Source organism: Delphinus delphis, chromosome 6 (assembly GCF_949987515.2).
Source record: "Delphinus delphis chromosome 6, mDelDel1.2, whole genome shotgun sequence".
In the NCBI taxonomy this organism is placed as follows: domain Eukaryota; kingdom Metazoa; phylum Chordata; class Mammalia; order Artiodactyla; family Delphinidae; genus Delphinus; species Delphinus delphis.
Window position 1 is genome coordinate 42,665,716 of NC_082688.1, and position 13,487 is coordinate 42,679,202.

At 31.0% G+C, this 13,487-nt stretch overlaps 1 protein-coding gene across 5 annotated transcripts in view; it reads right to left on the reverse strand.

Moving 5' to 3' along the window:
- VPS13A (vacuolar protein sorting 13 homolog A) overlaps positions 1-13,487 on the reverse strand; it is a 241,445-nt gene that overhangs the window by 18,324 nt on the left and 209,634 nt on the right. For 3 of the 5 annotated variants that reach the window (XM_060014602.1, XM_060014599.1, XM_060014598.1), the window contains exon 68: positions 11,848-11,962. In XM_060014602.1, the coding sequence (XP_059870585.1) occupies positions 11,848-11,962 (115 nt within the window). The other 2 variants (XM_060014600.1, XM_060014601.1) reach the window with 2 other exon arrangements.

Consider the following 13,487-nt stretch of genomic DNA (forward strand, 5'->3'; position numbering starts at 1 on the left):
AGTATCAGTCACACGTTTCCATGGTACCTCAAAAATGTCTTCAATATCCCTGGATGCTGCTGAGGAAGGCTGCTAAAGCTGCTCAGGCTGGCTTAACTTTTTTAGGTTAACAGTGTTCAAATAGTGTAATATTAATACCTTATCTTCCTTCACCCCAATCAGATACTAGGTATGAATGTTTCTACTAAAATAATTTGGGATACCCTTTAAAATAAATGAAGAATTAGCAAAACCAGGGCTAGGAATCACATGTAGGCTTTGCATCAAGACCAAAGTTAGGCAGAAAAATCAATGACTTTGCCTGAAGTATCAAGTACAATAGCCAGTACTATAGACATGTTAGCCTCACTTACATGCTATAGTGTTAAAGGAAAAGCATTTTTTTGCCTTATTCATTAAAAAAATATATGAATTATCCATCATCATTTAAGAACTTTAAGAAATAAACAGAGAAGCACAAAGGAAACTACATTTGTTATATATAATTGTCAGAACCTACAGGTAACAAAATGTATGGTTATTGATAAGGGTCCCTTTTGCATTAGAAAAGTTGAGTATGTAAGCCTTAGTTTACTAGATATAAATAAATCCAAACCAAATTGATTATACGTTAGAAACACACAGAAAGTAGGAACTGGAAAGACAGTTGTGTCAGCGTTATTCTCTAATAATATCCATATTTCCTGCCAGTTAAGTCCCAGTACTTTAGAAAAAGAACATACCTAACAACTATAGTAATACAGAAAACACTGCTAACACTTTCCAACCATCTAAATGCTATGAATTAGCACAGTTCTATAACAAACACATTTCTGAAAAAACAAAGCAAAATATGAAAAGATAGATATGAACAAATCACTAACATGGAAGACTTTAAATCCCAAACAATATAAGGTGCTAATATTCATTGCAAATATATTTAAGAAAATTGGGTAAAGATAAGAATACAGTTAAGCAAAAACAAAAACAAAATCTGATCAATATCTGTTTCTTTTGGAAGATGAGTTTCATAGAGGTGTATATATATAGATATATATATATTTTTTAAGATAGCAGCATGAGTGATAAAAGGAAAATGAAATTCATCTAGATGAAAAAGATAAAGAACAAAATGCTATCGAGCAAGAAAATCTACTGGATAATGAATAAATGGTTCTATAGATTGGCTAATTTGAATAGTTTGGAGACAATGGGGAAAGATGAAAAGTTTATCAACAGATTATACTAAAAAATTAAGTGTACTTTTAAAAATGACAAAATTCAGGGAGGTAAACAAAACAAATTAAAATGGTAAATGCTGCCATTTCTCAATTATTTAAGAAGTAAATAAATAAATGACTTGTAATCTTCTCTTTACAGAAAAATGTAGTCAGTAAGTATAACTTCCTTAGGGTAATATGATTAAGGCTTAGGGATAAAAAAGGTTTTATCAATTTACTTTAAATATAACAGATCTGAGAGCTATAGCCAGGAAAAACAAGGTATTCAACTAAGCTTCATGGGCAAATATAGAAATTCATTACCTGAAAGCTCAATGATTTCATATATATAGCAGAATAAATATAAACACAAGTGAAGAATTGGTATTTAGCTTATTATGTGAGGCAAATTGGTTTTTTAAAAAAATTGAATCTCATTGACTGTGTCATCAAATCTGAAGAGGAATAAGGCTTTGTTTAATTCCCCCCATACCTTTGTCTCCTCCCATGCAAATAAGCTATTTTGACAGTCAGCCAAAGTATAAACTATGCTGACAGCTTACACAGGACAGCTGAGCATAACACTGTGACATAAAATCAAATAAAAGAAACTATTATCTTAAGAGACGTGAATTGTCACCAACTGGTTCAACTAAAACAGTCTGGAGAAAGGACAGAATTATGCTCATGACATAATTATGTGCACTGACAACAGCAGACCATTAATTAACATACCTAATACATTCTACAATAAGAGCCAGAGAAACTGGTCAGAAACACTGTAAGTGAATAGTTACAAAAGTCTCTCTAATGCATTTCCAGCAGAACCTCTATTGAACATTTACTGACCCATGATACTATATAAACTTGAAAAGAATAACATTTCTTTCAAAATACTGAAATAATTCAGAGCAGTCCAAATCACTGAGGTTTTATTGTTTCTATCGCTTACCAATTAATGTGTGGAAACCGTCACAACATTCTAACTATTCTATTAACCTTAAAAGAAAAAAAAAAAGGCAAAATTTAATGATGGCTTTTATTTTGGCAAAGAGGAGACAAATGAGGAATATAGAATAATGATGACCAGAACCAGCATACACTGGTTATTATTCATCTGGAATAATGAAAATATATTAAGTTCCTATTAGACACTGTACTAATAATCACATATATTACCTGGCTTTTTAATCCTAGCAAACCATCAAGGTACTATTATCTTGGTATTATATACCAAAGTACTGTTAGTACTACAATTATCTTCATTTTATAGTCTGGAATATGAGATCAGACTAGAATAAAAGACTATAAAGCTAGTAAAAGGAAAAGGCTAGTACTGAATTCAGGTTTACATGGTTCCAGAATCCAGGCCCTGAGCCATACGGTATTACTGCACCCCAGGTATCTTTACTGTCAAAATGAGTTAGCATAGAGGAGATACATATATTCCACTAGATGAAGTGGGATCCCATTTTAACAGCTCATTGGAATATGGATTCAGATAGTTCACAAGCTGTGTCACATCTCCTGTAATACTTCCATTTCATATAATACCCAGGGATAATTATCTCTTTGGAAGGTAGTAAGACTAATAAACAACTAACTCAGACTCAAAGTGCACAAAATGTCTAAATGTACATTTCTCCATACTGCTTCCTATAAGATTCTTTAGCGGTAAATTTTCACTGATATACAGTTCATCAGAATCATCACCAGATAGGATATCAGTTTCATTTGAATTTACAACTAAAGACTCTTAACTGGCAAAAAACTATACATGGTGTTTCCTTTTATAGATGACATTAAATTTTGTTTTTAGATGAATGAAAGCAGCCTCCATTCTAATTTTCTATGAAGATGAACTGTTTCATTTGGTAAGACAACAGCTTTTCTCTCATAGGATATTTGGCTAATAAAGAAGACTTTTCATAATTTATAATAAAGTCTTCTAACAATATTATTGTTAGAGCACACACTAAAATAAAACATGAATCAACTTTACTAAGCTCAAGTTATGTTGAGAACCTATGTGCTGTTGAAAGTAACCAAAGGACATTGTAAGGTAGGGCTCTCATGTATCAGTAGAGAAGTCATGGGTTGAATCCCAGGTTACAATTTAGCACCTTTAGCTAAATAAAGCCTAAAGACCTTTTAAACTAAAACTTACTGCAGAATTTTAGCTCTATTTGCACATCCTCGGTAAGCAGAAAGACTCAAGTTGAACCTATCTGAGCTTAACATTTTTACTTCTTTTAAATGTGCTACATTTTCTACTTTAATATTTATCTTTCCATAATATATTTATAAATTTATGGGATGAAATGATGACAAACTTTTGAAAAAGATTTAATAATCAAATTAGTCTCATTTCAGTTACTGGATTAAAAAATAATTTAAAAATTCATTGTACACTTTTTTGACAAAGAGAAAACTGGAACCTCCCCTAAGTGGGACCATCACCTCCAGAAGAAGATACAATTTCAAAGTCTTATTCACACAGTTATTTTTATGTAATTCTGGAAGGTTCTAAGTGGGGTGAGTTAGTCCACTGGTCCAAAATAAAGTTAGTGGGACTTACTACTAAATGTTCAAAAGTATATGCTTTCAAAAATGATGTGCCAAAGACTCTCCAAGAGAGTTCTATTAAGCTAATAAATGAGGTATGAGAATTGTATCCAAGTTGGACAGGTAATCTTTTCATGGCATCTGCTTTATCTGAGATGCTAACTCTAATTTGCTTTGATAACAGAATTTGGCTCTCTTCAGTTTTCTCATCCCATTCAGAAGTATGCTTCTGGAGAGGAAGAGTTAAAAATGAAGAGTGAAATCCAATAGTCCTTTATCTCATAGTTCTTGTCCACTTACTCAAAATTTCAGATGAAGCCAGGAAGAATGTTCAGCACTACTCTGGTGATCTGACTGCCTATGATAAGCCCGTTTTTTTCCCAGATCAGTTGTAATTCTCTTCCGGAAGTAAAGGGAAAGACCACATCAGCTGAAGGTAGTTATCTTCCAATTGCTATTAAGGCAGTGTTTGAAGCTAATTATAAACATTTGTAATTTCTGAAAGAAAAGAAATATACAACAAACGAAAACAGCGTCCCTTCTACAACTTATATAATGGCATCTATGATATCTTTGTAAGACATGTAAGAGATTCAAAGAAAACACAGATAAAATTTTTAGATGTCTGAAATGGCTGAAAAATACTACCCCCATGGGACAACCCAGCTGTCAATATCTGTACACAATGAAAAACACAAAGATTATACATACATGTACATACACAAATGAATTTTGAGAAGATTTATTTAAGGGGTAAATTTTTTTTAAAAAAGGCAGAGTCAAAAGGTAAAAATATGTTCAATCAAAAAGAAAAAGCTTCTACATCAACTATAAAAACATAGAGGGCTTCCCTGGTGGCGCAGTGGTTCAGAATCTGCCTGCCAATGCAGGGGACACGGATTCAAGCCCTGGTCTGGGAAGATCCCACATGCCGCGGAGCAACTGGGCCCGTGAGCCACAATTACTGAGCCTGCGCATCTGGAGCCTGTGCTCCTCAACAACAGAGGCCGCGATAGTGAGAGGCCTGCGCACCGCGATGAAGAGTGGCCCCCGCTTGCCACAACTAGAGAAAGCCCATGCACAGAAACAAAGACCCAACACAGCCATAAATAAATAAATAAATACATTTAAAAAAAAAACAAAACAAAACATAGAAAGGTCCTGCTGGTGATAATGTATTCCATAAGTAAAGACCAGGTTTCCCACACTGGGGACCGAATGGGTCACATTTTTACTCTTTAGAAGTTAATAGTAATTCTATTTATAAAAATTTACAATAATAAAAAATATATAACAAATTTATATATTTGAATCATAATTACATGAATAAAAATTAAAAAATGAAATACACCATAATAAATGGTGGGGAGACAGGGTAAGTTTTTTCCTTTCTATTCCTATTTTTCTTTACTGAGCATATATTACTTTAACAATGTAGAAAATAATCTACTTTAATTTTTGAAAAATTTCACATCTTTTGTAAAATACTAAAACTGTAGATTGAGAATCAATGTTAGTCCAGTGATTCGCAAGAGAGATTTACCTTTTTCCATGGAGTGCGAGTCTCTAAATTTTTTAGTTCAAAGAAACTCCAAGCTTTACTGAATACATTCAAAAAATCTTTGTAGACATAATATAGTTAACAAGCTATTCATAGATAATAATTTACAGTATAAAAACATAGCATTCCCGATTAAGAATTATATATACTATCCTGATTATCTGTTTATAAAAACACAATGACTATATTTTGAATGCTCAAATAATTAAGGATCTCTAAGAAATAGCATAATGCAAATTTAGTAGATATCTTTGTTACCATTTCACTGCATAGGATATGTATATGCAATAAAGATGGTTACATTAAAAACCAATTTTATAAAATTATTAAATGTTTATTTTAAAGCTGATATTTGGAGGTACACTATTCCTATATACATATTGGTTGATATGAAATAATTGTTAAATAAATTTATCACACTGATTGAGAGATAATTACAGACATGAAAATAGGTCTACCACATTAAAACAAACCAAGCCATAAACTCCTACATATGACCATCATAAATTATTCTAATTAGCTCCCTAACACGGTCTGCGTTATTTGAAATCATGTGTTTCATTCTTCTTTGATTCAGGCCTTTCTGTAAGTTGTATATAGTATGGCTTGTACTCACTGCACTTCATAAACTTGAATATTCATCTACTGAAATTAAAGATTACATTAACAATCTAAACATTTTTAATTGATCTCCATTTATTTCAAAGGTGTAGGATAATAAATAAAACTGACATTCTCTTTACATAACCATCATAATTATTATTTGACTTAAATGAATGATTTGTGTATCTTATTTAGACCCTATAGGACCTATAGTATTTTGGACTACTACAATAAATTACAAATATGCAAGGAAACCTATAAAAGAAAAAACTGTGGCTTGAAGATACAGTAGAAAAGTACTCAGTAACAGTTGGATTGTTGTTTCTGGTCCTCCTCCCATCACTATAGGAAAAGTATAATGCAAAATTTCACCATGGGACTTAAATCAGACAAACTACTATAGTAGCTGTCACAGCAGTCATCATTCTATAGTGTATATGACCCTGGGATGAAAAATACAGCAGCACATACTTCATGTTGAACTTTGATGTCCTACTCACAGATCTAACTCCATCTGTTAATTTTCATAACATGACCTTAAAGTCAACACTCAACACTACATCAATGATAGGTGTTTTGAATAATTTCAAAAGGTAAAATTTATAAAATTCTGATTATTTTAAAAATAGAAGCAAATTGAAATTTATTCCAACTTCCTTTTCAATAAGGAATATTGAAAGTCAGTAATATTACTCTGGATTTACTTTGTTATATCTATACCAATGTGAGCATCAATTAATTTCATTTATAGGCTCTTAAAAACAGATTATTTATCCATGATGATAGGTGTTCACAATTTTAGGATTTTTATAAACTCTTCTTCTTGCCAGTTTTCACTATGTTATTCAAGTGTCAAGTAGACACAAAGGAAAATAGAGAATGAGTGATTATTCCCTTAGAAAAGAAGACAGAAGAACTCTCCATCCCTTTATCCCTTTTTCTATACATAGGCAATGACCACATAGAAATTTGGAATATAAATAAAGTTAAAGGTTATGGAAAGGTGTGGTATTACATAGTCAATCTTTCAAACTCAGCTTTCTCACTATTAGATGGATACTCCCATTTTTAAAGTTCTAATTAATTACAGGGCCACTAATAAACAAACAAAAGAACGGTTCATCTCATTTAAAGTCCCAAAATTGAACTAATTTTCTATATATTTGATGAGGAATAAGAAGATATTTTTGTCCAAGTCCTATTTCTCCATCAAGAAAACATAGAGCAATCCTCAGGCTTAAATTTTTCTCAAATAAAATTAACATAATAAATACATTTTTTAAACTGAAAAAATAATTAATACCTGCAGAGAAGCTTGAAAAGATTATTTCACTGGGGCAGGAAAACAGAAACAGAAAGAACAAGGCCAATTATACTGTTAAAAGAATGTATGCCACTTTTAAGGGCTAAAAACTTAAGGATGAATCCCTAAGGCCACATGAACAAAGTTTACTAGTTACTAGAATATTATTTTAAATCTTGTTTACTGTTTAAGAGATTTTAAATAAATGTAATTCTACCTCCAATTTTCTTTTCATTAAAATGGTAAGGCACTGCTAAAATATCCAGAACTTTTCCCAGATAAATTCATAAGGACCTTTGTGAAATCTGTACAGACACTGTACAGTGTCACAGACCAACCACAGGAAACTCAGTAAATTTCTTGCAAACAAGCAGTTAGCATTTTCTCCTTTAGAAAGGCCGCATGCTTAGCATAGTTGGAATCAAGAAGTCAATGAAATTACCAAACCCTTCCTTCCTCAGGCATACACAATACATAACAATAGACTATGTTCTTTCCAGCTTCCAGTAGAAGCAGCAGACTTTGCTTGATTTTGACCAAGGGTGAGAGAGCACTGGATGCAAGACAAAGACAAATTGTCTCTGATACCAGCAGTGACTATTTTAATGGTCACTGTTTTAATTTATTTACCTTACTCCAAAAAGATAAGAATACTATATTTTGATGAAAACAGTAATTAAATTCTTTGACATTCACATATTTCTTAGTCCTAGCATACACAACCTGGATTTCTACTTAATTTGAATCAATGCTACTAGGCAGGTAGAAATTTCAAGAGCAAAATTTTTTAGCTTCTTTTTTTGTAAGCTCAATACTAAAAATCTGAAATAGTCATTTTCTAAGAAATAATGATTTATAGAGATAAAATCTTGATAAACCTAAGAATTAGAAGAGACTCAAGTCATTGGCTGAATAAATTAAACCAAAAGCTGAACAATTAAGGCAATTATATACTACAGTCTAATATAAGCTCATTATAAGCAAAATGCTTAACATAAATTAAGGTAAATGTTCCTTTGTTGATCCAAATGCAGAGCAGTCATAAGGGTTTAAACATCATACTATTAACAGTCATTAACTTTTTCGAGTTTTTTTTTTTTAAGTACATCTGATATACTAGAAAAATAGAACAAAAAGTTTCATCTAAGTTTGAAATTAAAAAAAAAAGCCTTCAGTATGCAAAACATAAAACAGATTTGCTTATACATCTTTCAGAAACATAGATAACATTTTCCCAATATTATCTAGAAGAAATACATATAATTATGCTTACTATAACAATTCTTCTGTCCTGAATTCATAACATTTTATAATAAGGATATAGCACATGGATATGTAAGCTAATAAGTAAATATAATGATTGTAAAACCAACTTTGTTCACTGTTTCAGAAAATGTATACATAATAAAATGAAATAAAAGAACCAAAGAACATTTTTCTTCATTCTCAGACTATAAATTATTTCACTATCTAACCTTTATGACAAATCATGAATGTTTCTTATAATAGTAGTTCAACCTATATGATTTTGGAATAGAACAACAAATTCGTATTGCTTCAAGTTATATAAGTTTGTTATTATTAGAAGAAATTTGACGAAGATGCTTTTAAAATACTAAATAAATATAAAATATTGACTGGCTATTACTATTCTTTTTCTTTCTTTTTTTTTTTTAACTCAATTACATTATATTACAGCCCAGAAAATTTACAGAGAACATTAAAAACAGCATTTTGCTAACAAATAAACAGATAATTTGAAATGAAACTAGTGAACGTTAAAAAAAAAAATTGTCTAACTTTAAATCTTAAAGACAAACTGTTATTACAAAGCTATAAAACACATAAATGCTATAATATATGGTATGCCCTACTTTGGCTATAAAATACATTTTTCCGTGCTTAAATAATGCATACATTTTTGTTTTTGAAAACACATAGAAAAACATTTAAAAAGGAAAACGTACTTTTAACTCCATATGGGCATTATGGTAGTAGTCATACAAAACATGTTAATGAAACATTCCAAATAAAATGACAAAGAACATATGAATTTGAACATTTCAGATCTGACTAATCATCGTCATCATCATTATCATCATCACTACTTCTACTGTGAGTCATAATCCACTCCCTGTAGACCTGAATTTTCTGTAAGCATGGTAAAGAAAAAAAGAAGCACAAATGTTAGTTAAGTATGGCAAATTGCTTGGAAAACACGTAAAATTATGAAATGTTCAAGAAGTCAATAATTTTGAAGAAGACTTCAGCTCTAAGTGTGGCAGTAATTATGGATATAATTTCTTAACCTAATAAGACTTAACTAAACTCCACTGGTTGGTACACTTAATGTACAGAATAGCTTGATGATACCAGTAAATTATTTTGTGACTATGTTAGAATTATTCTATTTCTCTAGTAGGTAGCTTTAATGGACTACTAGGAAGCACTATAATTATGTGCCACTTTCTAGATAGAAAGGTACACAATAAGAGAGTGTATCTCATATTTAATTATCATATATAGGCATATATAATTTAGTGAACACAGAGCACCCTTTTTAGAAAATTAGAAAACAAAAGGACGAACATTTGAAAGTATTAAATGTTTTCTAAGGGCATTATTATTAAATCAGATTAAATCTAGGCAGATGAGATTTGAAATACTGTTTATATGTCATCTACTTCTTTGCCACAGCACTGGTATTTGTATATTTCAAAGTGTTTGCTAATAGTAAAGTTTTGATTCAAAAAAAGCACCATTACCACTAAAGCAACAACCCAATTCTTACACCTGTAAGAGAGTAATGCCAAACACAAACATCCTAAGGCATCTGGTGAATTCCTATAGGTATTCCGACTAATACTGTGTTTAATACTCCTGCTGAAAAATAAGTAATGGCTGACAAGGATTGTGAGATTTTAGTCATTTAAACAGCTCTTTTAGCAATTAATTCTACAACTGGCCTAATGAAAATAATAGGCATGTTTAAAAATACAGTCAATAGTCATGATCTTAAATCCCAAACTTCAGAGCTTTAGAAAACAATCAATGGAAAAAAGTATAGAACAAATTTACTTGTTACTGAAATCAAATTATCAGCTGTGAAAAACTTGGTATGTCATGGCTTTCTTATCATCTGTTCTCTAATAATGAGGATGTATGTCTAAACTCTCCTCACTACTCATCCTTACTTCCTACTAAGTTTATAAAACAGTTTCTCAAGAAATAGTTTTGTGAAAGGTGATTTGATAACTATTCAGTTTAGTAAAATGAATTAGTAATATGTTAACTGTGTTCTAATAGGGGAAGGCACGTGCTGAGTAGATATGTATGTTTCAATTGTATAACTATAGGTGACTTCTGCAATATTTTCAAAGAATGATATACCGTCATTGTAGAGTTTGTCAACCTGCCATTTAAAACACAATCTCTCAGTAGATTGCCAGTTCTATCCCAATATGCAATTATTCTGATGCTTTAAAAACATTTTAAACACAATGTAAAACCACTTAACTAAATATCACACATTAACACAATACTTGTAGTTTATGGAAGTACATTTAATGCAGAATTATATACTGTGAACGTAAAGATATCAAGTACTAGCAATACTTTCAAGTCTGTACTATGAGTATTTTCAAATATGTACAATTTATTATTACTATGAGTATTTTCAAGCCTCCTTGTTTTCAATTAAATGATTTAATTTAGTATTTCACAACTAAACAACAGAAACGACTTTAAATTGGTATATCGTATTGTGTATGTTATCTGCAGCATAATCCAGATTTTAAAAGTCTAACTTTCAAAGTAGAAGTTATATAAACAGATAAAATATTCTATCTTCAAACTGACTATTGTTCTAAAAGCTAATTTTCCTTACTAAAAGATGTTGGTTTTCGTGTAAATTGCTTATCAGTTCCACAGGGTTTTAAATAGACCACACAAGCATAAAGCAGGAAGAGGGTCATGGCCATTTGAGCATCTTCGAAAGAAAAGCAGGAGAACCCAAGAATTCACAATAGCAGTGGTCATGATTTTTTTTTCCTTATGCATACCTAACTGGACATGAGGATTATATCTGGAATAAAAGCTGTTAGTGGTTTGAAGGAAGCACCCTAAATAGAAATGGTCTAACCGGGTAGATAAGTACCATCAACTGTGAGGGCACATAAGGCACAATGGCTTTCGACTAATCTAGTAAATCCAGTACAGAACTTAGAGTACCCTATAAAAAGGTCAGATTTGCTAAAAATCCTATACAAAAAGTTACCAATATAAAAGCTTTTCTTTGCATTCAAAATACTGAAACAGCTGTACGTAGTTTGTAAATTTTAAGACTAAAATTTACTGTTGGCTTTCACTTGCAAAGTCATGCATTAACTATTTTCATATCAAACTTTTTGATGCCTGTAAAAAAGAAAAAAAAATTCTTACAGTAAATAAATGTACATTTAAAACCTAAGTAAATGTAAGAAACTTTAAATGGAATTAAGCAAAACATATAAAAGCCCAAATAATCTAATACATATTTAAAGCATTATATAGCTACTTTAAATAAAAAGCTGACTTGACTATATTAATCTTAATTCATAAGATATTTCTTCACCCACCTGTAACATTTGATTTCCAGTACCATCCCTCAACCTGTAAGGTCTGATAACTCCATCTTCATTAAAGAACCTAGGGGGTCGCAGACTCTCCACTTCATTAGAAGTCTCTGTAGCTCTAGAGGGAAAACATATAACTTGATTTTTAAAATTACTCAAAAACTCCTAAGTATATTTTAAAATGAAACTACTAAAAAAAGACCTTCTTTTGGATAAAATGAGACTATTACATCACTTCTCTTTTTTAAATTTTGTCTTTTGACACAAATAATAAGTTCTCTAGACAAATGTAGAACTGTAAAGAAGTGTGATTATAGATTCTCTTGGATTTTCTTTGTAGACAATAATCAGAGAATCAGCATATGAGTACTGCTTTTTCTTTTCTGGTTTAAGACTTTTAATTTCTTTTGCTTTTCCTATTTCCTATTATATTGCATTATTAGCTCCTCCAGCACAATGCGAAATACATGAGGGGATTGCAAGCATCCTTCTCTCATTCTCAACTTTAAAGGTAAAGCTTCTAAGAGTTATTCATGAAGTACAGATATCAGCAACTTTTTTTTTTTTTTAAAGGCACTGCTTGTTAAGCCAAGGAAATTCATTTCTACTCTTAGTTTGCTAACTTTTTTTTTGTCATTGTTATTGAAAATCTTGAATGAAAAATGAATTTTAAATACGGAATTTTCCCCTGGTCATTGCTGTGATCCTGTGGTTTATCTCCTTCAAACTATTAATGCTTTAAGTCACATTACATGGTTTTCTAATGTTCACATACCCTCACATTCCTTCTAAGGCTTGATATGTACTGTTTGAAACACATATACACATTGCTGAATTTGGTTAATATTTTATTTAACATTTTTTGACTGTATGGACCTACATGAGAAAGACTCATTTATTGTTCATTCATTCATTCAACAAACATTCACATATTCAACAAATATTAAGAGCTTACCATGTAATGTATCCATATGTATAGACACATACATATGGATCAATTTCCAATTAAAAGCAGAAATTGGCAGAATGTATAAAAAAATGTGATCCAACTATATGCTGTCCAAAAGAGGCTCATTTTAGAGTCAAAGATACAGATAAGTTGAAAGTAAAAGGATGGAAAAAGATATACCATGTAAATAATAACCAAAAGAGAGCTGGAATGGCTATACTAAAATCAGAAAAAATGAGACTTAAAAAAAAATTCCTATTAGACACAAAGAAGGACATTTAATTTTTTTAATGAATTTTTATTGGAGTATAGTTGATTTACAATGTTGTTTTAGTTTCAGGTGTACAGCAAAGTCAATCAGTTATACATATACATATATCCATTCTTTTTTAGATTCCTTTCCCATACAGGCCATTAGAGTATTGAGTAGAGTTCCCTGTGCTATACGTTAGGTCCTTATTATTATCTATTTTATATATAATAGTGTATATACATTAATCCAAATCTCCCAATTTATCCCTCCCCCACCTTGCCCCTTGGCAACTGTAAGTTTGATTTCTACATCTATAACTCTATTTCTGTTTTGTAGCTAAGTTCATTTGTACCATTTTTTTAGATTCCATATATAAGCACTATCATATTTGTCTTTCTCTGTCTGACTTACTTCACTCAGTATGACAGTCTCTAGGTCCAT